At 40.0% G+C, this 26,850-nt stretch overlaps 1 protein-coding gene across 3 annotated transcripts in view; it reads right to left on the bottom strand.

The window, feature by feature from the left end:
- Positions 1–16,044: 16,044 nt before the first annotated feature.
- The window catches only part of RNF220 (ring finger protein 220), a 117,959-nt gene continuing 107,153 nt past the window's right edge, over positions 16,045–26,850 (bottom strand). For all 3 annotated transcript variants that reach the window (XM_053468593.1, XM_053468592.1, XM_053468594.1), the window contains 6 exons: positions 26,454–26,540; positions 26,009–26,064; positions 25,807–25,888; positions 19,163–19,271; positions 18,109–18,183; positions 16,045–16,514 (listed from right to left, as the gene is read on the bottom strand). In XM_053468593.1, the coding sequence (XP_053324568.1) occupies positions 16,443–16,514; positions 18,109–18,183; positions 19,163–19,271; positions 25,807–25,888; positions 26,009–26,064; positions 26,454–26,540 (481 nt within the window). In that variant the 3' untranslated portion in view covers positions 16,045–16,442. The remainder of the gene's footprint in view (positions 16,515–18,108; positions 18,184–19,162; positions 19,272–25,806; positions 25,889–26,008; positions 26,065–26,453; positions 26,541–26,850) is intronic.

The following is a 26,850-nucleotide window of genomic DNA, read 5'->3' as shown; positions in this document are numbered from 1 at the left end:
GTTTCTAGGACAAACCTGGAGTGCGGAAGACATAAATGAACTTGTCGCTTTTAATTTTATTTATTTTTTATTTTTATTTGTGTGATATTCTCTTATTTGTTGTGCAAGTCAGATTTGTGATACAAATACAAATAAGACCTCATTTGCTGCGGCTGGAGGTGTAGTTTCTAAAAATATATAGTTTTGTTAGCATATTTTAACATCCCGGGCAGCTAGAGCTGTTTAATTGACGCAGCCATGCATTAAATTTAAAGATGAATTTTGTGATAGTCTAATAAATTTAACTTTTAGCAATAAAATATTAGAAAAACACAGTCTTCTGTTCTCAATGTCTGTTTATTTTAGACCGGTTACCTACTACAAATATTTAGCAACACAGGTTTTGATATTAGAGTTTAGAAAAATAACATTACAAACTAGTTTTTATTGAGTTGGAAGTGAAAAATTACACTTTTTTCCCATTTTTGGTTGTATTTTGCAAACCTAATGAGACATACACATATAAAAATGGTATATTTGGAATCTGCTGGGTGTGCTGAAAAAAAACAATATATGGTTTGTATAGTTTATTCCCAAGAAATTTACTTGAAACACGTTTAAACGTGAGATGCACCAAAATGCCGAAAACTAGCTTAGCACCAGGGTGTGAAATGGCTTAGCAGCCAAGGGGTTAAAATCGACTGTGCGCACAGAATGCCGATATACGGTACTTATATATGCTGTTGTTGTTGTACATTGCAGGATTAAATTTTTCCATGCGTATTGTGTCCTCTGTCCTCACACATAAAGCACTATTGTTGACACATATTGTAGAATATTGCCCTCTGTTGGTTGCAAAAGAAAATTACACCAAAAAAACATGATATTTTTAGTTCCAAAAATATTTGAAATGTTCCTTAATTATTGCCTATGTTCGTTGAAACACAGTTGTGAAAAAAATAAAAATAAATGAACTATTAGATGGTCTAAAACAACTAACACTGTCCGATGGGACACTTAATATTTTAAAAAATAATATCTTTTTTTTATGTCTTTTACTGCTTGGCAAAACAAGCACAAGTGTAACTCTCATGAAATAAAAAAAAACATCAAAATTTAATTAATATAATCAGTAGGTACATAAATAATGTTCTATGTGTTTTAAAGCATTTTCAAACATTTCAGTTTACTTTTTTTCAGATAAATTTCATGTCATTACTCTTTTATATAGATTGAAAAAAATAAAAAAAAATAAAAATGGTGACGCAATACATGTTCTTTATGCTTATTTGGTATGTGTAAAATAGTTTTTTCCCCCCACTAACGTTAATATAAAAAATCCTGAATTTTCAGTAAGGCAAGAGTTTTAAGTCATTAAATATGTGGTCGTAATTTAACCTCATAACGTGATTGTAGATCGAAGAATAAACCCAGCCCAGGAACCGTATCCTACTACATGTACCGTCGTTTGGTGTTCGATCCACACGCAGAAGTGCTGGGCAGTCTCGCCAGTTGGCAGTGTGAATGTGTTAGGACACCAACTAATGGAAGTTAGGTCATAATACTAAATTTTTAGCACATTAAATTTAATGAAGTATAGTCATTTTTAATGAAAAGAAAGAAGAACAAAATCATATCATTTTTAAAAAATCCTTACTTAAGACTTTAACAAGCAAAAGGACTAAACTCACACATTAATCTTCACACAAAGACCCACAGAGGGTTTTACAGATCAATCCAGATTAAAAAAATATATACATTTCAGTAATTATCAGCATAGATGTAACTCGTGTTCCGACCAGCATTGCGCTTTTTGTGGGTTTCTGGGAATTAAAGAGTTTCTTTACTAAACTATAAATTCTTTTCTGATTTCAGTTACATTTACATTTTTTTTTTATTCAAAAATATTGAATGTCAGCCTCGTGCTAATTCATTTTAAATTAGAACTTGTTTTCTTTTATGGAGGAACAGCATAAGCCATACAGCATTGCCATAAAGTGTGGTGTTTGAGCAGGGAAAGAAACCCAAAATATCACATGACTGATAACAATGGCCGCCTCCGGGTCCGCAGATAACGGGAGTTTATTGGAACAAAATGAGATAAAACTAGGTTTTGTCCACACCGACCGACATTACTGTATACAGCGATGGGGGTTCATGATCAAGGTAAAAAATATTTTTTTTCCATGGGACTCTTAAAATGAGCAATAAGAAGAGCTAAAATTAACTAGTTTTAGTTATTAGCAAAATATGTATATTGGTTGAAATGGTAAAGGGGCGCCGGAGCTAAAAATCCCTAAATTGATGGAGTATGATTATGAAACACTGGATATGTACTATTTAATCAGCATGATTGTATAAAATAATTTATCGGATATGTATTATAAATTAGAAGCATTTTTTTAAGGGTGTTAAACGTACTGATGCTTATTATTGAACACTTTATTCAATTTTGTATATGGCGCCTGAAAACACATTTTGTTTAACCTTGGGCTTAAAAAAAACAAATGAAAATCAAGCTATGGAGGAGAAGACATAACACTCTCAATAACAATGAATGGAGTATGTGGGATTTGCTAGTGGCACAACTTGCTGTTTGAAAACCTCCTGCTATAGGCCAGATCTGGAGACCAATGTTCTAACTGATTTAGATCTAAATCATGCCGCCATAGATAAAGTATAATAAAATCATCTGCCACATCCATCTGTTTCACAAACTGCCTCGTAGGAGGTCTACTGGGATATTAGAAGACATATAACAGGAATTATCAGGATGCCTGTTGGGGAAAAACCTTTGCAGACACTACTGGAGTGGACAGAGTCTACCCAAAGAGAAATACCCAGAGAAGAGCTGGCAGCTTTCAGCCCTCGAGGGAAAAACCCAGCCAAGTGACCTAGTGTTTTTTTCTAATGAAGCCCACATGGATCGGTGCTTCTCTGTGATGTATAAAATGGTGCCAGAACGATAAAGCAAGGGCCACAATGGAAAACGGACTCCCAAATATTCATCTTCGGGTGCCGTGGTCTCCAAAGGAATGTGTCCTATAACTGCAACAGCCCAGAACACATTCAGCAGACACCATGCTTCATCCGGGCCAACACACATCTACCAAAAGGGACTGCATCGCGGTGTAAATGCTTCCTAATATATATATTACTCTAGTCCTCCTGGTGGCTTCATATGGAACTGCAAGTAAAACCCAAAAAAGGCAATGTCCCAAAATCTTCAAATAAGATCGGCCAAAGGGGCAATTGCACCCTTGCCAGCCCGCTTATAGAAATTACATCGATTTTTAACCCTTTTTAAGCCAGCATATCAGGCAATGCACTGCATGTCATAATGCGCTGTAACGCATTTGTTTCTCCTAGAAGCCTGAGGGACTAGTGCTGCGCCTGATGTGAAGGCGAGGTCCTCCAGTGCTCCAAAGTGATTAGGCCACAGTGGATTTCTGGCTCCCTCATCATCTGGGACTTCACAAGGGGGATATGCAGCCCCTTCTCTCCAAGGCTGAAGCCAAGCGAGGGTCGTATCTTCTAGTGCCCACTCCAAAGATTGGGTCCATCAAAGTCTTTGTTGCACAGCCCGCTCCTCCCACCAAAACCTGAGCCTTCATAGACCCATCGCCACTGCTGCATTTCCAGTGTCAACCATACCAAGTAACCCATACAAAAGTGGTTCAAATTGCAACAGCAATTATAATTCGATCATTATTTTGTGCTTTTTTGCAGGTTCTGCCCAAACCTTAGGGCTGAGCCGCCCTCCTGCCCACACGGGAGCCTCATGAATGGTGTCCAGAGTCTCAGCGGGTTACACTGCAGTCCCACTGATTCAGCTCCTTGCTATGCATTATAGGCGTGAATAATTAGACAGAACTTGCAAAACTTGCAGTAGCTGGCGAAGCGATATATAATGAGCATATAGTGTGACGGAGTCCCCAATACTAATGCCTGGCGGACCAAACCAGAGGGCTCTGTTGACTGTTTGGCCTTAAGGCCAGAGGACCACATTACTCACTTGATCTTAGCCTAAAGTCAGAGAAGCCGTAACTCGTTCTCCATCTGGCAATGAAATGGTTACCAAAAAATCCTAATCAGAAATCATAACAATAATCAACTCCTTTTGCCTCCTCCGTTCTCATTTCTGCTGCAATCTGCGTTTGTTTAATTAAGTGCTTTGCCTGCTGGGACCGTCTTATTTCCATAACAAACTCACAAGTCTGTCTTAACGCAAGTTACCTCATTCATTACTGGTAATTAGATATGGATTCCCCAACAACTTCATCCTTTTTGATAAATTGTCCCCCAGACACCCACTGCCACACTATTACCATGTTTTCAATGTATTCGATAAATCATTTCCTACTCATTCGGGTTTTTTTTTTCTAGGGGTGGAGTGTGTATATTTTAAATAAAAAAATATTAGAAGTCCATTTATTTGATTAATATCTTTCCAATGGCCTGGAATCCCTAATCTCCATCTGAAGTGGAAAATTATTTACTTTTATTTCTTTTGTTGAGATCTGATTTGATATTAATAATCGTTCTTGGGAGAAAAGTATTATATGATATGCCCTTTAAAAGCTCCGGCAGATACAGAGCTTTTGCAGGAGGACAGAAATTTTAAAAGTTCATTTTCTGTAAATTCCACCAATTTTTTTTATTTTCTATAAAAAAAATGTAATTCAAATATCTATATATTGTGTTACTATGTTGTATAAATGAGATATTAAGATATTTCTTGTAATTAAAATTAATTCCAAAATTAAGTGTTGAGCAAATAAACTTTAGCAGATCTGTAATTTAAATCACATAAAAACAACCAGGAAAAATTAATGGCACATTTTTTAAGTTTGTTTGGCAGAATCATTTTTTTTTAAACAAGACAAATAAGCATTCCAAGAAAATTTATGAATGAGACAAGATTTTACACGGTCAAAGAATTATTTCTGGGAATGCTAGGTTAGGCATGAGGCTCCCGGAGCCCGTATTAATTGTTCTACATTTTCATTTAAATGATCTATTCAAAAACAACAAGAGATAAGTCGTAATAAAAAATATAAAATACAATATCATCTTTGGAGGTAAAGGTACATTTGCAGGGTCCATTTCTCTGTAGCAGATAATGCAAAGCACACCTATTTCCTGATATTGTATATATATATAATATTTTATATAATAATATATATATATATATATATATATATATATAATATATTATTATATATATGGTATATATAATATATATAATATGATATTACACCTATACATGGTGCTAGCTTCTTCTTACCCTTATTTGAGGCTGCCAGGGAGGACTCTGCAGTGGAGAAATACAATGAATAAAGAAACATCCTTTATTTTACATACATTAATAATATAGTTAGAGTTTGGTAAACTGCTGCAATCTTTATATAGCCGGAATAAATTATTTGTAAAAAGTTGGAAAGGAGCAGAATTTATGTCTTTCTAGTAGACAGCGGAAGGACCGAGGGCTGTTATAATCTTACAAAAAGGCTATTAGTTTTTTCTCAAAATCTTCTTTAGAGCTTTTATAAAAGGGGGTCTTTACTGCCCCAAACAGCTTCGCCTAACAGGAATGCATAATAATACACATAAAGAAAAATCAGGGGCTGTAATACTTGGTAGGTTGTCCGTAGACTGGGTTATATCAACCCACCGTGACTCTGCTTATAATTACCACTGGCCAGGTTCACCGAGATTGGTTCGTGGCAAAGTTTTTGGTGCATCTCTCAATCTGACATTGTTTGCACCTGATATGGTTTTATTTACAGAAGTCTGAGTACCTCGGGCTTCAGGAAAAATCTAAATTATCAGAGGACACATGAGGGTGGCCACCAAGTAGTCCTTCCTCTTTGTTTCTGTGCCTGTAATGACAGGGGTGGAAAGCTGATTGAGGAACTATGGAGATCCTTCCGTGAGGTGTGAAATATCACGTGGGTTTTTAGATCCATCGGACCTAAAGAATTTCTTGGAATTCTGTGTGCTAAATATTTTATTGCGCATGGGTTTGTAACCATGGACCAGATTTGTCATCCTGCCCGAGATACATAGACAAAGAGGAAGCCTAGTAACGTGAACCATAACGGGAGACACCGTTCTCCATCCATTTTTTTCCTCCATCCCCGTGATAGCCCATCTTCTTAACTGAATCAGCATCTCCGTCTTTGCAACCTGAGAACCCGGAGCGAGCGTTTCTGTGCTGGGCGAGGTGTAAATTACTAGTGGGACGGAGGGCAAATGTAATGAACGAACTGTGAAGACAAGGGACTGGAGGCACAGCACCATCGATCAGTCTACAGAAATGTTTGTAAACTGGTAATCGTGGCGCCACTGTTTGCAGTCCCAGAGCACCCCAGCTCCTGACCTCCAAATACAATTTCTATAGATCTCCACCTGAGTGGCGTATAACTCAAGGTACCATATCACTTAGACCGAGGCCTCGGTGTAACCCGACACTGTGGTCTCTGGCCTACTAATGCAAAGCATATAGATCTGTTTGGGCTACAGATTAAGTTTCCTTTGCTCCCTCCCTCCTGTTCTGTCAAAGAAAATTGCAAAATAATGCAGCTTCCTCGACTTCATTACATCTGGGTTTAACAAAACCAACACTTCCTAGCACTCCGTCCCCTCCTCCTTTATATTCTGTGCCCTCCAGCTTGACAATAACCTTTCACCTCTTCCAAACCATATTGACAAGGTCAGGGGCCACTGAACACATGCCCAAACCAATCAATTCAAATTGGGTTTCCATATCTAGTCTGCGATCGCGGAGCAATTCAGCTCCCCTCCTGATGAGCCTCTTGTTTGTTTTAAATAAGGTTTGCCCATCAGTGATAACAAAAAAGAGAAATTGATGTGATGTTAAACAGCTCGGCGTCCTTCACTTCGAGGTCCTCGTGCAGCCTCGGGCAAGGTGGACATTTTAAAAGCCAAAGTCAAATTGCCACGTGCCCAAAAGTCCAACATTAAGCCGGGATAAATAAGTGGCTGGTGATGGACAGCCAAATAAAAGAGTCGAAAGAATAGACAGGGGATTTTATTGTCTTTTACTGGGGATTTCTTTGTTTTTAAAATACAGGGAAATCAGATATATTTATTGATAGAAAATTGTTACTTTTAGCAGTGGAAAAAAATAATTTAAAATAATAATAATAAATAATAATTAATAATAATAATAAAATAATAATAAATACGGTACTTAAATACACCCATTCTAAATTCTTTGTGTTAAAAAAGGGAACAATAACATTCCATATTATCATTGATCCTAATTTCTACACCTATATGCATTTTTACAATCATTGTTTCTTTTTATTTTCATTTAAATATCAATAAAACATTGTGACCATTGACTTTAATAGCGTTCTGACTGCGAGAATCGACATTGTGCCACCATTCCTTATAAATAAAGTTATACATTTATGTAGAATAACAATAGTTTGACAAGGGATAACTTTATTAATCTAATCGCGGCGTGACATACAAAACTAAAACTTAGCTGTGAATCAGTCTTTATAAGATTTTTTCAAATCTTCGTTACTGAATTGGGTTCTAAGTGAATATTGAAAACCGTGCAGGAGAATCTTATGAGTTAAACGCGCAATTAGGGAAACATTTAGAATGAAACGGACCAAATCCCAAATAAATGTTTAAAGGTGTCATCTGAATGCCAGGCGCACTTAATTATATACCTACATTGACTGATGAGAAATCCATCTCTGGTCATAAAGATGTCACTGAATTAGTCATCGTGTCGGGATGTAAAAGTTCTTTCTTTATGGAAAATAAAACCACATAATTAAGTGCTAGTAAAGAACCGAAGTCCTCGATGCTTGAGGGACATGTCTAAAAATGTTCAACTGTTAAGCTTTTTGCAAAGACGTTATTTAACTCTTACAACCAATTGAGTACCCATTGTACAGCGCTATGGAATATGATGGCGCTATTTATAAAACAATCAATAATAGTAATAGAGTGTCTTAGACTGGCCAGCGGCAAAATCCTGATTACAAGATTCTGATTGAGAATTTAGATTGTAAGTTCCTAGGGACACAGCCCCCCCATGTTGTTTTAACATCTGTTCATTAAGCGTCGCAGAAAATGTTGACGCTGTGTTAAAAAATAATCTGATTCTGATTAAAATAAATTTTTATCGTACTTTTTACATAGTCTGAAGGACCATTCAATGGAGCTTCTTGCTCTCTATATATTCTGCATGTGTTATAATATACAATTATCAGTGTCTAATTGTTGGAATTTTAAGACCAAGAAGTTGGAATGCTGCTCTAAAAGTTTATAGACTAAGTTTATAGATAATTAGCAATCCCAAGCCGTTCTGTGTTAAACTCCACCAACTCGAAGATCAAGTTTTTGGTGTTGTACCTTTACGTCGACAGCAGGAGGCGCCATTGCCATAAACTCTCAACCATAGAAGTGCACACCGAGTAAAGAAACATTATAGTGTGGAACATGCGGGAGCATATGTACTAAGTGGCAATTTTTAACCATTATTGTCCATGGAACCTCATTTCTTGAAATACATTTTTTCAGTCAATTTGAGAAGCCTGGAATTTCTAACTTTTTTAAAAATAAAATAAAATATTTTTTTTTAGCACTTGAATGGTGGAACCTACTACCAGCACGTGACCCTGGAAATTAGCTAGTCAGCCAAATTAAAAAAAATAATCAAAACCAAAAAAACCCCACAACATTCAAGGTTTTTCCGTCAGCACAGCCATCAATTTTGATAAAAATAAGAAAAAAAATTAAAAAATCTGATTTTTTACGTGGAACCAAAACATATTAACTGTATCACTTTTCTTGCATTGGATATTAATACAAAAATAATAATCTAAACTAACATTTCCAGGAAAACTGAAATTGTTCCTGTCCTTCCTCGTAGAGAGAATATTTTATTCTTTCCATCACTGGAAGGATAGATAAGTCTCCTTATAAGAGGCTGGGATATCTCGTCTATGGTGTTTGATCTTGATATGATGTAAAAGCTTTGGCTAGATGTTACATTATGACAGAGTTGTAGGGGAGACTTATGCCCTGGGTGCAACAATCTTTCTCGAAGATCTTGGTGGACCTAAATGTGTTGAGACTTCTTCTTGGATCCCAGGCTCCATTTCTCCTTTTTTTAGGAGATATTTTCTGCTCACTTTTTTCTGAACATTTTTATTTTGAGGAGAGGCTTCCGAAGACCCTTAATATATGATGCACTGTATGGACAAAAGTATTGGGACACCTGATCATTAGACCCACAGGGACTTTGATGACATCACATTCTAAATACATAGACATTAATATGAAGTTGGTCCCCTTTTGCAGCTATAAGGTTGTTAAAGGGTTAAAGTAAAAAAAGGAGAAGACATGATTAATATGTTGTATCCATTTTTATCTAAAATGTAACATTCTCTATCCTTTTGTTACCGTTCTCTAGCGCCTCTGTGTACTGAGTAGGCACACGCTGGTTGCCCTCAGGCTTTACCAGCTGATAAAAGAGATTAAGCCTTGTATTCCTTCCCTTTCTTAAATAAATGTTATTTCTCAGAGACGACAGCAGCCGCAAATAACCGCAGGGCTGATTCATTTATTAATTGCCCTTATAAAGGATACTTTAACTTCTTTTACCAGGCAAGCCTTTTGCCACCACTGCGGGATGTCTGTGCAGTGTATCCACCAATGTTTTTGCGGACGCCCGTTCTTTGTTCTGTCTGGTATTCTTGTCATTCGTTATAGATGTGATTATTAATTGAATCTCTCATGTAATTACAGGGAAAGCATACTAGTCACATTTTTCATCTTTTGTTGAAATTTCTAAACTCGGGGCTTTTGCCAACAGATGTGAAATATGTTTAATTGCCTCATCCCGAGTCTTCCCCCATCGCCACCATAAATCTTTAAACAGAAGCTAATATTTTGCTCAATACCGCTTTATACCGTCCGCAAAAGGAATTTTCCCACAATCCTTTGGGTGATTTAAAAAACATATTAAAATAAAAGCGAAACACAAATAAAATGCTAATATTCAGCATTTCCCAGGGAAGACGACCCTGAGCGCACCCTCATCTGGGGTAGTGGCTTCACGGCGCTAGCTATGCATGGTGGTGGGGCTAGTCAGACACAGGGGTGGAGATGACCCCAAAAAGCCTTAAATGGGCTGGGCGTAGGAGGGGAAGTGGGCGGGGAGTGGGCATGGATAGTAGAAAATATTAAAATGACTTGGAGACCTGGGGGGATCGGTGCTTTAACCAGAGAGTTCCCAAGCACCGCTTAGGGCATAGTGGCCCTTAGTAGATAAAAGGGAGACAGGAGACATATACAAATGTGACAAACATTCCATATATATATATATATATGGGAGCCTGGGTTGTGGAAAAGTGCAATTACCATGGAAACCAATAATATGCCTCTGTTGATTGCATATGGCGCAATCAACAAGCTGCATCTTGTTGTCTATGTAACCTATGTCACAACCTCTCCCACCTCTCGATTACTTGTGTTTTTTAACATTGTAAGCTGGTGAGCAGGACCCTGTATGATCTGCACTGGTTTATCGCCATGAGATACGGTGAGATAAAGGGTAAAGTGGCCCAACTGGCCTAGGCCAGAGCATTCCCTCCAACCTGTGTTGGCGTTGTGGCAAGACATGGGGAGGACTCTGGAGTAGGCGAGGGCAGTCCTGGAACTAGGGGGAGCCAGGAGCCATGGCCACCCACCCTTACTAGCTGCCTAGCAATGCTAGTTTGGGGGGTTATGTGGTTCCTACAAAGGAGGTCTGGTTTTTTTTCCCCACCTCTCTGTGGATCAGGTGCTCTTCCAACCATAAATGGGGGACAGTAGGATGGCCACTGAGTACCGCAGGACAATGCTCAACAACCGAGACTGCCCTGCAGAAACTGGGACTGTTGGGAGGTATGCCAGAATACATCGCTGTGCTGCATCACAATCTGCGTAAATAACTGGAGCTGTATAAATAAGGGATAATAATTCCAAAAATATGTGTATAGATTCCCATAGATCCAAGAGTCAGATGAAATCTCAGACACAAAGATTTACACGTGTTTAATGTCAAATATACTTTACAAATGGGATTCTGATATATCTTACACCAACACACATCATCATCATCATCATCATTACAACTGAAAGGGCCAACAAATGGCTTCTTTGGGCAAAAGGTTTTATTTTATATTTTTCTTCTTTTTTTTTCAAAGATTTTTTTTTTTTCATTTTTGTTTTTACCCCAAAACCAACAAAATAAAAATAATTAAAACTTCCCCTGGTAGAAAAACATTATGCAAGTTAAATAATACAAAAATACAAAGAAAAAGAAGGAAAAAAATGTTCTGTTTTTACAGATGGGTTAATTATTACAGAATTAGAGAAGTCTTCTATGCGTCTGAGAAACATCATGATCGTAACCTCAGCTGTAATGGCTAATTCTCTGCATTGACAATATTTATAAAAATTTGCTTTTTAGCAATACACATAATTATTTTTTGTGATTCCTCTGCTTTTGAATAGAATTTGCCAAGATTGTATCTTAGGATATATATATATATAAAATCTTGGCAAATTATATATATATATATATATATATATATATATATATATATATATATATATATATATATATATAAATAAACAGCCGTATATAGTGCACCTAGCTTTCCGTTCATATAGGGTTTTCAGTAGATTTTCGGAGTGGTAATGTTGTAATTTTTTTTTTCTATGAGGTTTATTCACTTCCTTTGTTCTCAGGACTTCACGCTCATAGTTTTTATCGTTTAGTAATACACCCATTTTCTCCATCTTCTCTAAATCTTTACATTTTTCAGTGCAATCAAATGGCTCAGCAACTTATTGGCTGGGAGGTCAACTTAAAAGTCTTCGAAGAACAAGAGCACAAGGGACAAGTAGCCAGTACCAGGAAGAGATGGCGGCTTTGGGTCGGTAGATGTGTTTTGGATAAACCTTATTGCTATCATGGGGATCGGTTTCCAAAACCCATGGTTACCGCCATCACCCTAGGTAGCAAATACTTGTGACGGCTAAGGAGCAACTTAGCAGATACAGCCCACCATGTTATCAATTCGTCAGAGATGGGAGAACTGCTACGGTCTGATTGTCAACCTAGCAGCAGCTCAAAGTTAAAAATGGAATGTGTATTAAATGTAACGGGGTCTCCAGCTTTTGTGCAGGAGTAGAAAACCCCGAGGTCCACAGGGCAAGAGCCGCAAACGGCCCCGGGCACTACGAGCTGAGGGGCAGCACATGAGCAGCCGGGCCACAATACCTCTGCACGTCCTTGTTCTTCCCAACATTTCTGGAAGCGGGCGTGACATCAGCACAGGGCACGACATCTAACTGCACCCCAAAAACAAAGGATCCCCAAAAAGATGCTAAGCAGGAGCATCTGATAGAAAGCTGCTGGTATTTTTTTTAAAAGGAAAAAAAAATCCTTAGACGTTTTTGTAATGTAATGCATCTTTAACTTTTCTTTTATAGCTAACGCAAAACCCCCTGGAACTCTTAATCATTGAAAGACAAATGTTTAGGTGAACCTGTAACCTAGGATGGAAAGAACCGCTTTCTCTATTTATTAAGCTTATTATTTTTTTATAAAAAGAATAGTCTGTAAGTCACCAAAACATTTTACATTAGACTACTATTTGGGCTTTGTTGCAAAAAGCTTGACCCCAAGCCATTGAACTATTACTGCAAACAGACAGTGCTGCCCTTTGGATTTGCAGGGTGGAGGGCAAGAAGTTTTTATTGGCCCCCTAACAACTCTTGGGGTCTCCCTTGAGATCTCAGCAGGTCTGAGAGCTACGGAGCGCCGGGGTTGCCATTCTACCACTTAGGGTGACCGGCGGAGGACAGGCGAGACGAGAGGCAGAGAGTGGGAAGTGGCTGTAGTCCTCTAGGTGACTTCTACAGGTTGCGCTGATCCTTGACCACAGGTAGATAACCCAGGAACTTCTTAAGTGTCTAAAGCCCAGTGCCTAAGTGTGGCTCTCGCTAACCGACAATTTATATATTTAAATTTATATGTAAGTGTAATATATCATAAAAGTAGCTTTATTATATGAAGACCATGATTTCCATGAATACTTAAGTAGATAATTAGGGTCTCTCTCTATGTCTTATCTGAAGGCAAAAACAGTGTCAGGTTCTGGTATATAAACATTTTTTTATCTTAATTTTACAATGAAACGCTCGATAAAAGTAAAATACGAAACACAGGATCAAGCCCTGATTATGCTATTAACTAATTATACCTGCGCTGTTTTGTGGCACGCGCCACAGAAGCCAATAACGTGGCGTTTGCATAGCTTATCCTCGGTTGCCCTGTGGGGGCAAAAGCGACTGGAGGAAGGTTGCATGGGCTGACAGATGCTAAGGATCCGGGTCACTAACTCGTGTCAGCTGCCAAACGGCAGGTCAACACTTTAACCTACTAATTCATTTCCCCGCTGTTTCCAATACATATCTAATAGAATCAATTTCATATTCTTAACTCTTCGCGGCCCGAGGCGAGCAGCACGCGTATTGCTAAACCCTGATTAGATGTCGTCTCCCGGGCAGTAAATGGGTCAATTTAAATGTACCTTCACACTCCGCTGCCCCGCAAGGCTGCATTCAGCTAGGATCTCAGCTGCGAGTCTGTGAAGGAGCATGTGGGCAGAGGATGAGAGGCTTCTTATTCTTTAAGAATTAATCAATAACCAGCCCTGTTTGTAATGATCCACTTTCCGGTATGGCTAAAACAAAAAAAAAAACCCATGGCAGTACGGCAGCCCTTGAAACAGATGTAAGATTTAAATACTATTAAAAGGCTAAACGCGCAAACCAAATAAATCCGGAATGATGGGGAATGTCACAATCCTTCGTCAAGATCCTTAGATAATGGTTTTGATTGCTCTGTGTGTGTATATACGCATAATATGTATTTTTTCCAGAGAAGTATAACGAGCCAACATGAATACACTATTGGTGTACTAAGCTTTTAAAAGTGTGTCTGTGTGTGTGTGTGTGTGTGTGTATATATATATATATATATATATATATATATATACACACACACACACACATACATATATACACACACACACTATCTGTTTGGGCATTTTTCTGGAAAACGTCAGAACTTTGTCACCTAAACCAGCAAATACAGTAACTCCAGGGAATGTTTCTAAGAATTTTTGTAAAAGCATCTTTAGCTAATAGTAGTTTTTGTGTAGTAATTCTCAATGTTCTTAAAACACTCAGGCCAAGAGGAGCCAGAGGGCAGAATTCCCAAAAACACAAATAGCAGCTACTTACAAGAGGCAAGTAGCCCTTTATCCATCCCTTAAATTACATTTTCTTTTATATCACATTTTATACATTATAGGCTGTACATTTTCCACTTAATTTTAACCCAATAAAACTCATGTTGGAGGTAGGAATTGTGTTTAGTATTTGAGGATGGAGAACAAATCTATGGAGAGTAGCACCTCCTTAGATAAGGTGGGAGAGTCCTATATATCACCTTGTCTTTATTACTATGTCTGATGCAGCCGAAGTCAGCAGAGAATGAGTAACTGCTGTCAGAAAGCGAGGGGATACTCAAATAACATTTCCTTCAGTAACAGAAGCTGGAGACAGCTTAAGCTCATGTGTTGTCCCACCTAAAGCTTGCCTTCTTTAGGGGTTAAAAATCTGGAAATCAGGGGTGAAACCTGTAACTCCAATACAGTAACCATTCTTAAGAACATACCTATTGTATTTTTGCCTACATATAAAGTATTTCCCTGAACGACACTTACAGATAGAGAGCTGGACCAAAAAAAAAATTCCTGTTACCAAAAAAAAAACAAAAACACACAAATAGCTGGAAACAAACCAAAGGCTATTGGCACCATTCTGCATGATGTGTAAATAAAACATTTTGTCAAAGAAAAAGGTTTAAAGTTGAAAGCGGAAAATATACAGATGTGTTTTTTTGTTTTGTTCTTGGAAGGCGAAAAATCACTAGCCCCAAGTGAACAATGAATGAGCGAGTCTCCAAGAGCGAAGAGCTAAAAGGAATAAAAATAAAAAAAACATTTCCTCTCTATGTAAAAAGGATCATAAGCAGCAGCAGGAAATTATTAAAATGTTCACGGACACGAGCAGCCAATAGAGTTTTTATAGCAAACCCATCGCTTTCAGCTCCAAAGCTGGCAGATTTCAATCTATATACAGCTGTTCATTAGCAGAGGATTCACAACACAACACAGCAACTGAGGGGTTAAGAGCTTCATTCACCTGAGCCAATTAAATCATGCCCATGTTACATTAGTACTGAAACAGGGGCTGATCAGCTGACCAGTGGGGGCCCCCAGTCAGCTGACCAGTGGGGGGCCCCCAGTCAGCTGACCAGTGGGGGGGCCCCAGTCAGCTGATCCCAGTACGGACATGTCGAAAGCCCATTCAAGTTCCGCACACGCCTGATCATTATATTTGGATAGATATTTAAAACATGTATTAGCCATTTCATTTGAGGAAGAATGTAGCAGAAAAGAAAAAAAAAATAAATTATACATTAAAAACGTTCAGACCCATCTTCTTGTTAAGGAACCCCCCTCCAGCCCATAAAAAGCGAGATTTTGGGTAACAGTTCGAGTCTATTCAATTTATACACAACATTGTAAACATATAATTTATAATACATGTGCTTCGCATTTCTTTTTTTTAGGTTTCTTCTTTTCCCTGCCTGGCTAAACAGTTTGGAAGTATGGGTGGGGGTCACAGAGTTAACATCAAATAAAATTAGCAATAAAAAGGAAATAACCCTCCCCCAAAAAATTGCATCTAGACAATGTTTCTCAAGGTCTCTATCTGGAGCACTTCATTGTTCTTGGTGATGGGTGTCCTGTTCGTGCGCCGCAGACATGTCACAGTCAAGTTTGGAGAACATGGTAAAATTTAGTGAAAATCAATGTAAACAAAGTCACGGGGGGGGGGGGGGGGGTTGTTGTTGACTGGGTATCCTCAGCTTCACGTAAATCTTCATTTTGATTTTCTTTTTGGAAGGCGAAAAATAAACCAGGAACAGGGAGAAGAGAAAATTCACAGAGGTGCTGGAGTACAGAAGAAGGGGTACCAAATTTGTGTTTTTCCCATTTCGTGCCCACAGGAAAGAACAAAGCGGATTAGGGAGCCTCAAAGTTTATGGTCTTGCTCCTCTCCAAACATCTCTCTCATTCGGGAAAGTCTAGATTTTCCATATGAAGGTTCCTTTGCTCCAAGTGTTTTTTTTTTTTTGTCTCTAAGTCTCTAAGCTTCTGCTGCTCCAACTCGAGTCCTTTTCCAAAAAGAAATTTTTCAGGATGATCAAAGGGGTGGGAGAGCTTTGTCTGAAGGAATCCTCCACCAGGTTGAAGCAGCACGCGTCTCTCTCCTGGTTTATCTCACAAGTATACGCGCCGCAGGTCTCCGGGAGATGTGATCGTGTTACACTGTGGACAAAGCTTCTTTGCGCCCTAAAAAAAAAACCACAAAAATAGGAAGAGAAATTAAAAATCGGTCACAGCCAGGAGAATGTACAACATTAAGCAAACACGCTTGGAACCTCTCGCTGTATCTTGATCCAGAGCCAGAGACATTGAAACAATGCAGGGTTTACAATAATCTATTAAATCTATTACAAACACTCATAGCCCTTTTTTTTATATAAACCAAACTAAAGTGGGGGCAAACATTCTTCTACTCGCTTCTTCCACTTCCTTGTAAAAATCCTTTCCTTGCGCATGTTATTAGTCATCTCCCACCCATGCCTGTTAAAAGCCAACTGCGTACCGGAGGAAAATGGCAAACAACAAAAACCCTAATCCCTTTGTGCTCTAGATCAGAACAATTCATGCAAGGGTATATTCTATTATAATATATATATATATATATATATATATAATGCGTGTGCCTCGCAGTCCCAGCACAAGCTACTCGCACCATCTCCTCCCTATAGGTAACAGCCATGCTTCTACATCTCAGTAGGATCCACGCTGGGGTATTTTAGGTGTAAATAATCCGGTGGGTTGAGAGAAAGTAAACAATTATGTCCGTAAGAAGGATGAAGCGGGGAATGGTTTATGGGAAGAAGTACAATTTAAAGTCGGGGAGTTGGTGGAAGGGACTAAAGGGCAGACTTAACGAGATTATACACTTCGACTTTGATCAAGACGCAAAAGCGCCAAGGCGTTCCAAGACTTTTATTGCTGTCTTCAGGCTACATTTTAATGGTTACATTAGTAACAAGCTATTTCGGGCAGGGAAGACTTTAAAAAGGGAACGCTGCAAAAGTTTTTACAAAAAAACCCCGTTTAATAAATTGCGGGGCAAGGGAAGGGTGGGGACGCTTCGCGGAACACATGATGGGATGATGCTTATTAATAGTTTCCAAGTTCCTTAATGTGTGAACGTGTCTCCCATCAGCTAAGACCTACAGTAAACCCGTAAACGCCATTTTGTTTGTGAATGCACCTTTTGGGATGTTTCTCACGTTAACGAGAGGCATCTTTACCAAATTATGGTAGGTGTTTGGATTTTTATTCTAATTCAAAAATAAAAACACGAGTAAAATTCTGGCAGGATCCCATACCAATGTCCTCCCCAGGGCAGGAATAGGTTGGTGATAGGGCAGAATGGGCAATTTTTGAAAACAAGATCACAGGTTTGTTGGGAGCCACCGCCTACCGCGGTCACCGCATGTTGTCTATAACTCAGTAAGGGTTCCAATTTACATCAAATGCATCTCCTCCAAATGGCCTTTAGTGGGTCTCCCAATTAAAACCATGCGTCTGTGACACGTTGACCAAGAACAGGAGATGGGGACAGAAGAAACAACAACTGCCCACCCACTACTGCGGGCTGAAGGGTGACCAGACGGAGGAGGTATGCGACCGCACTACTGAAGGTAATGACCCAGTCAACAGAACACAATTCCAAATATCAGAAAGGCGACGCCGTCTGCCCCCAGGAATGGAAGAGCTCTTAAAAAAAATAAAAAGTTCAATAATTGGGTCTTGTTACATGCCCCCCTCACGCCGCGGCCAGCTGCTGAACAGCCCCCAGGCTTACCAGAGTGCGTAGCCAGCATTCCTCGCAGTGCACGTGCCAGCACTGAATGGACGTCAGGGGCATTGTGTACGAATCCTGGCAAGGAGAAAAGAACAAATTAATTGCATAAATAGGAACCAGGACCCTCATCGTAGCAATTCGGAGTTTATTCAAGAACTGAGCATACATTACATACTCGGTAAAACCGCGACGCAGCGCAGAACACCAACATCAGAGGTTTAACAGAGAAAGCATCTGTATACCGCCAAAAACTAGCAGTACGGCCAAAAGCAAAGGTTACGCAAAATACAGAGAAGGGACAGTAATCACATCATACATAAAGGCGCAGAAATAGGGGCTTTGGAGCAGGAATGCCTGAGAATAGGGGGGGTTATTATGACCTATGTCCAGGGGCTGGGAGATCAGGAGAGCGAGGATTGGGGATTAATCCTCGTCGTCCAGACTGTCAATGATGGCGTAGACCTCAGCCGCAAACACAATATGGTTTTTAGGACTGAGTATCGGAACTCATGATTTCCGCGACGTCTCCCACCAGCAAGCAGGATAAAAAAAAAAAAAAAAAAAAAAAGGACACCTCAGCACCTAACCCCCCCCCCCCCAATTTATGCTGGGTCAAACACCAAAAAGCAGGCCTTCAATATTTAAAGGGTACAGTCAACTAACATGAACATCACTTAAGTAATTATTTAATATTCTGCTTTAAAATCATTCAGATTTACAATTGCAGCCGTGGCACCCAGTAAAAGAATAGCATGCATTTAATGCATGTTTTCCTTTCTGGCCCATGATGCCTTAGGGAGGACTGCACCGAAATTCTACTGGTCAGTCAAGCTGGGGAGTTACATGGTCCTTGGACTCCATCTGCATTGGCAGACTGTTCCCTCATAAAGCCTCATGCAGACATAATGATGATGATTGGGGGTAATCGGGACGGTGCCCGTGATTGGGATGAATCTTCCTCAGGCAAGGACATGTTTGTTATGGTCACTGCCACGCTTACTAGAAGGTATCCAGACATTTCTGGATCGATCGCTTGGGCCGCGTCGCTACTCACCATGCAAATGAGGCATTTGTAGCGGTCCCCTCGGGACAGCTGTCTTTCTAATTCACGGATACGCGCTTTTAGTGCTTCGAACGTCGTCACTGCAGACTCTTCTGTGATCCTGGGGAGGAAAAAGAAAAGTAATATTAACAAAAGGGTTCAACCAAGTATAAAAATACGACAGCTTATGAACATTTTTAATTTGCACTAGTCATCTGCTATATGTTTTCCTGCCCACAAGTAATTCTGGTTAAATATTAAACGCATAGGAAACCAGTCACACATACACTATACAAGGTAACAAGCCTGGTATCAAAAGGGTTAACCAATCATAGCGGACCATATGGGATAACAGTTTATGTATTCCATTCATTGCTGGAAATATGTTTCATGTGCCAGCGGACTGCAAGCGGAATTCGTACGTTCACAGAAAAAAATTCTTCCTTAATTGGGCCGTGAAACCAGTAGGTGAGCGACACAATGTGCGGCAAAATAAATATTTCCTTGTATTTCATTTGGTTTTAACTGTAGAATAATCTGCACCTTTAAGGAAAATACATTTTATTTTTTTATTATTTATTAAAATACATAAAATCCCCCTTTAAATAAGTTAAATGTCAATGTCTACAAATGGAAGAATGAATTAAAAAGGAACAAAATGGACGCGGGGGGGACGAAGCTCGGAGCCGGCCCGATGCAAGGAGTAATCAATGGCCGGGCCGTAGATCAGGGTGCTAGTTAGCCGGAAAATTAAGGCTCAGCTCGCTGCGTCACGCTGCAGGGAGTCTGGGCAAATCAATGGCAGAAGTATTGATTTAGTTATTATCACTTCATACGCTCTCAGACATTGTTAAATATACATTTATTAACAAGAGCAGAGAAGCCTGGGAGGGGAGGATTCCTCGGATGAGGGGGAACAAGGTTCCTCTCCCGGCTTTCATCTGCCGCTAATCAAAAGCGCAGCCGGGACCCCTGGACAGGAAAAAACGCTTTACACCGTCGCTTTCTCTAACCCCCTGCTGCCTGAAAACTAGGATAAAATCCCACGCCCAGGGCCGCCTCTGATTGTAACAAATGGGGAAAGCAGCACCTGCTGGGGCATTTAATATAAATATATATATATATATGTTATTTCTATAATATATAATATATATATATATATATATCTACATACACATTTATATAATTTCTATTATATATATATATATATATATATTATTTTCTATTATATATATTTATATTTTCTATAAACATTTTTTTATGTGTATATATATATATATATATATATATATATATATATATATATATATATATATATATATATATATATATATATATATATGGGCAGGTCAGAGAAAATGTAAATAAGAATGTAGGATAAATGTAAAATAATGACATACAATACATTTTACACACAGGCTTTTAGTAACATTCTAACCGTATGTCTATTAACATATGTATTCATCGTATGTAAATCACAGCATGCCAGGCGCACGGCTTCATTACTCAATTGACCCTTATAAGCAAAAGGTACCCACAAGCCTGCCCCCAACAAAAAAAAACAGTCATTTGTCACAAGTTTGCCCAATTCCACATCTTGGTCCTTCAGATTTTAAATTGAGCAATTCTAGAACCACTGTCCCTGTGGACGGCCGCAAGTAATTTTGTTAATTAAATTATCTCTGATTGTGATTGATTATCTCGATTGTGATTTCTCAACAAAATACTTGAATTTGTAAGTACAGTAGAAAAAAAGCCCATACACAACAAAAATTATGCTACCAACCACAATTTTAACTAAAACAGGCAAGGCGATTAGGAATAGAGTTCCCTGGACCTGGGAGACTTTGAGATGCATCATCGACAAGTGTATAGAATGTCTGTTATTTTATAAAGACCCCAAAGCCTTCTATAACAACGTTCACACAACGGTCAACTTGCCCCCCCTCACCAAACTTGATATTTGCTTCAGCAAAGGCTTCCAGATAATAGCCGGACCCAAGTTAAGTAAATGGTGATCCTCTACGGATCTGTATCCGATGTAGCATCATGGCCTCCACGCACGTCTCTAGGACTTCTCCTCGCATCCATCCAATGGGATTCCTAATTCATTTAATCTTCTCCACCTTCAAAAACTAATCTGTACAAAAAACCCACTTTAACGTAACCCCTTTAATACTCCATCTAACCTGCACTCCACAAAGAGACAATTTGTTACCTTGGTTCCAATTTATTCCCAGACGTGGTCAGCGGCTTCTCCCTTTAACCTTTTGCTACAATCAAACCATCCTTTTGTTCGAGTAATAACCTTAGTTTCTCCATTACCCTCAACCCCCCAACAGAATGCCAGACCCTCTGCATATTGTTAACCAGTACATTTTATATTTTTATCACTTAAAGTGTTGCCAATTCCTGTACCGCCGATACAAAAAGTATACACACTTACATTCAAAAGTTTGGGGTCACTGAGCTGTTTTCAAGTAGAAATTTCTAGCTGTAACATAAACGCAAAAGGGTTTTCTAACAGTCAATTAGCCTTTGAAGTGTAAACTTGGGATTAGTGAATGCAACCTGCCATTGGAACACAGGAGTGATGGGAGTGATGAAGGGCCTCAGTATGCCTATGGATATTTTCCATTAAAAATCAGCTGTTTCCAGCTACAATAGTCATTGTGACCCCAAACTTTTGAATGGTAGTGTAGGTTATAACACTAATGTCTTCCAACAGCACACAGAGCAGGATAGAGACTCCGACCCAGTAAACATTTTCCAATCAAACCCGCATGAATATTATCAAACTAAACAAATACATTTTACGTAAACAGCCGTCCAATCAAAACACACCGATGAGGGGTTAGACCGCCCCTCCGCACGCACATTTTAGGAATATCAGTTATTCGCGAGGCTTTAACTGAATAGGGATTTTGGTGTTAAGTCTGGCAATAACTTCAACTTTCAACACTACAGAAAACGGCTCGCTGCCGACTGAAATTTTTATGAGCCCAACCCAAACTTACTCCAGGGTTTTCAGGCACGATGACAGGTTTGGCAGACGCGGCTGGAATTTTAGGGAGCCAAAACAAGAGTGTGAGTGCAATCTGTCGGAAAACTCACAAGCCTCCCCTGTGCAAGGCTGGACTTCCCGAGAGGTGAAAAGGTGGCGTATCTAAAAACAGAGGGTATTTATCCATCGAGAAGAACGAGGGAGGGGTGCGGGACGGGTGAAGTTACCCCGAACCTTGGGGCAGAATAGCCGCAGCTTTCTTGGTCACCTCTATAAAACCTCAAATGTCACCAGTGAAGACTGAGGTGTATTCACTAAACATGGAAGCTGAAGGTTAGTTGGACATTCTGACTCAATTACTTTGTTGTGTCTCATCAAGGGCCAACCTCAGAGCTTCTTCTGCAAGAAAGGCAGATGTGGCCCCGCATACTGTATAGAAACAACTTATGAGTGAGACAGACAGGGAAGGAAGGGTCTGTCGCTTCACAAGAACAAGATGATAACCCGATAATGCATGTGACGTTACCATGGCAACTTCACAGCTATCAGATTCTCAAGCGGGAAAACACGTGAAAAGCATCCACTATTTAAAGTTCATTCAAACTCCCATAAGTTTGTTTAAAGTCAATGCAACCAACATAAGTTGAATTTAACAAACTTCTTGACTGTGTAGGTAGCGTGTAACAACTGGATATACAAAGCACAGCAATCCCTGCAATCTGTGGTGGATGTAGGCCAATTTACTGGACAGAGCCCATTATATATATAAATATATATATATATATATATATATAAATAAATGGTCTCATTTTATTTCCCCCCCATTAATATTAAAGCCATTTCAGTATTATCTTTACCTATTAGAAGTCACATTAAGCTCTATACATTGATACCCTAAATTGCTGTAATATATTCTGATTTGCTGAATTGCATCAATAATCCTATACCTATTTACACAATATATATGTTTGAAGCGGTTAAATCCATCCATACACGTTCAGAATGAGAAACAATCACACGCACGCACATTCTATCCTCCGCACGAGACAGCGGCTGTAATCCATGAAGACTTCTTCTCTCAGCATCCCCGGGTTTTTTTCTTCTCTCCATTCCATCTGATTAATGATCTTGTCGTTCTGATTGATGACCCACCGCCGGAGATTAGAGTCTCCAGTTCCACCCACCTCGCTCGGCACCCCCCCGCCGCTCCCCACTTCGGGAGGTCCAGCCGCACCGGGGCTGGAAATATTAGAGAATTATTAAATAAACATTCGAACGTCATGTCTCTTCCTATCCTACTCGACACTTAAGCAGCCCGTGTCCTGTTTGCTTTCATGCTGACACCGAACAGCTGGAGTGATTCATGGAGAGGCCGGTGAAGATGCGCTCGTGTCATACATCATGCGGGGCAGAAGGCTCCCTGCCCTGACGGAGATAAAGCGATCTGACCGCCACGGGCTGGAATGAATTTATGACAACGCAAAATTGAGGAAAACGAATGGGAGGTGACCCGGCGGGACGGTCACCCCGCGCACATTCCTTGGCCTGTAATCTAGTCTGCTGGCACGAAGCAAAATTGGACAGCAACGCTCTGAATTAATATTCTGCCCCCATAATCTCAGAGGAAGGACCATCTCAACAGGGAGAACGACCAAAACAAAGCAAGCGGCGGCAGACAACGGGGAAAAAGAGCTAAATGATGAATTTCAAGATCTAAACACCTATTTCCACTTCATGTTTATATGAAAAGAGGTTTCTTCGTTCTCAGGTCCACTTTGTCTAAACAATTAAGAGACGTGGACACTTTGGGAACTAAATACGCAATTTCACAAGGGAATTTTATTTCTTTAATAATTTGATAATCAAACTAACGATAGAGGGAATGTTCTAGGGCAAGGATACATCACTAAAAGAGCCCCAGGGCAAGAATAAGTCCGGCTGCGTGCTTCAGGAAAGAAATCCTAGCAAAGGGTCGATTGTAACCCAACGCTCCACACTATCAGGCGCATTTTTTTTCGGGGTGCACTTATTAAGTTAGCAGCGAGATGCCGTATTATTTATCCTGATGATGGTTTGTAGTGTAGCGCGCTTGTGACATTGGTGATAAAGCGAGGCTTACTAAACACATTTGTTTTGGTAAATGCTAATCGTGTAGTTCAGCGCCGAAGCGGATCGATATCCCAGGGATTTCAAAGAATGGGACACTAAAGTTATGAAAAATGAAGCCGCTCCAGGTCTGGCCTACAGATTCACTGCCTTCTGCCAGCGTCACAAGGAGGCGAGAAAAATGAAACCAATTTAGCTCCAGATTAAGAAACAGAAACTCAAGATGAATCAATTTAGCCCGCCGAGCCAGGTCGCCACATATCAAGGCTCAGTGCGGCAGCGCAGGCAGATGGTACACATCGCCCTCCCGAATAACTCTTCTTCGTTACCCCCCCACCGCCTCTGCTTTTGAATACACACAAGGTCTGAGCCTAGTTATTAATTCATTTAACAGACAAACTTGCGCAGATACACCTGGGGCAAAAGATCCAGGCAGGCATTAAACCCGCGGCGACGACTATTTATTACGGTGAAATCCAGTCTTCTAAGGGAAGCTCTGATAGTAAGAAGAGTCTCCTGTGGGATGGAAGGACGCGCTTTTGGAAAGTCTTCCTCGGCTGTGAGCGATGGCAAAACTATATATTGGAAGAAAACACGTGGCGCCGCCTGCATGGCTAGGAATAGACGCTTATACCAGCGTCTCCACACTCAGAATGCAGAGCAGCTATGACCCTCGACTACTGTTTTTGGGGTACAGCACTCAAACGGTCCACAATGGTAATAGAGAAGAGAACGGATTCTAGATGCTAGGCACTACCAGCCATACACGTTAAGGAGGAAGGGGATCTCTTGTAGGACCTCTATCTAATGTTTCGGCTCGTCTTAGTCAGTTCTAGTTTTGTCGGACCCTCTAAACGTATGGATTGTAAGAAACGCTGCAGGCGGTATGTTTAAAGCCATTTTCAAAAAGAGAGGACTTAGGTAGTTAAAATGTAAATACCCAGTATTTCACCCATTTTTTAAGAATGTTTGTGAAAGGGAAAATACTTTGGGTCTAGAAGTTGTTGGAACGTTACCGCAGTCTCCAGTTCAGATTGCGAACAGAGCAGAGATTCATTACAACGGCTCGGAGGTGGCCACAACTGCACTAATGAGCACTAAAGAAACCAAATTCACAAACAGACTGCATGCCGGACTGAAAACGTCTCCTGCAATCATTGTGCTAATTAAATAAGCGCTTCAAGCGTTTTACTTTAGAGGGGTTAGCGTGGCTCGTGGTACGGGAATGTTGTGCGGAGCCTCAGGGTTGCTTTTGGTGCCGCAGGGTACGGTACAGAAATAAAAATCAACTTCTTCATCACTACAGCGCCCAGCCGATGGCAGCCCCAGCAGTGAGTGTCATAACTTCATACACACGCTACAGACGTCGACAGCCAAGTCTTGTGGTCGCCAACTGATGCGTGATCTGATCACTGGGAGCCGCACGGACCGGACTTACAGCATCTCTCAGATTCACCGATCAATATACATAAAAGCATTCATAAAACACACACATAGAAGCCCACAAGAGCACTTTGTGGAAAACTATCGTAAATCCGACTCTTACTTTTCAATGTCACTGTTCTTGCACGTTTTCTGCATGGCTGCGTCCTGCTTACTACTCTCCCCATTACTTGTTGAGGGCATTTCTAGAAAAAGCAAAAGTGATTTTTAAAAAAAATTATATTCTCCACATAACACCTTTAAAGTATTTGCAAACTCATCGAAAACGTTGCACAAGAAGTAAATGTGTCTGTGCAAACACTCACCGTCGCTGGCCCATTTGGAGAATTCTGTTGTTATCCGGGTGCTCGGTGTCCCACCGCTGCATTAAGAGAGGGGTGGAAAAAAAGCACACTTGAAATACAAAACAAAAACAGTATTACCCTCTTATTGTTCCCAAAATAAATATATTCGTTATATATAAGCTTATGTGCGTGTATATAAAATTGTTTTATTTTTTTCAATCTGTAGGAAATATTATCGATAGTTGTTAGCGGGTGGAGGTGCGCGCTGTGAGCACTCTACCTCCGACCACACAGACCGCCCAGGCAGTGTCTACCGTCTCTGTGCGGGTTCCATGAAAACCCGCACAGAGACCAATTCATGCTCATTCCCATCGCATTCCCTGTTCTCATTGTTCCGACTTTGTGTTTCATTTCAACTTGGAACAAACAAATTCGGCCTTCGTGGCTTGAAAAGAACATTGCTTACTTTAACACGGCTCCTCTCAGGGCTTCTCTCTCTTTGGCTTCTCCAGGCTCCTCACCGGTGCACGGGATAACGTCTGCTTCCGTATATCTAAGTAACGGACTCTTAAGGAAAACGGTTTACTAGACTAACACGGTGTACAGCATGACAACCTCTTGCTTTATCCTCTGCATTAAAGTGGTTCCTCCATCATGGAGAATCAAGGAGAACGAGCCGAAGGATATGCCTGCATTTGCAAGGCTGTCCCCTAATATCCTTGGTATCTCCAAAACTAACGATTGATTTTCCAGCCCCATGTACCATAGGAGCTAAGATCTGTAGTCTGTAAAACACGACCAGCTTGTATTACCAAGAATTGTGTTAAAAAAAGTTATATCAACTACTCTAAAACAGCAGCCAG

This window comes from Spea bombifrons, chromosome 6 (genome assembly GCF_027358695.1).
Source record: "Spea bombifrons isolate aSpeBom1 chromosome 6, aSpeBom1.2.pri, whole genome shotgun sequence".
In the NCBI taxonomy this organism is placed as follows: domain Eukaryota; kingdom Metazoa; phylum Chordata; class Amphibia; order Anura; family Pelobatidae; genus Spea; species Spea bombifrons.
Note: the sequence above shows the minus strand (reverse complement) of the source record. Positions and strands in the feature narration are given on the sequence as shown.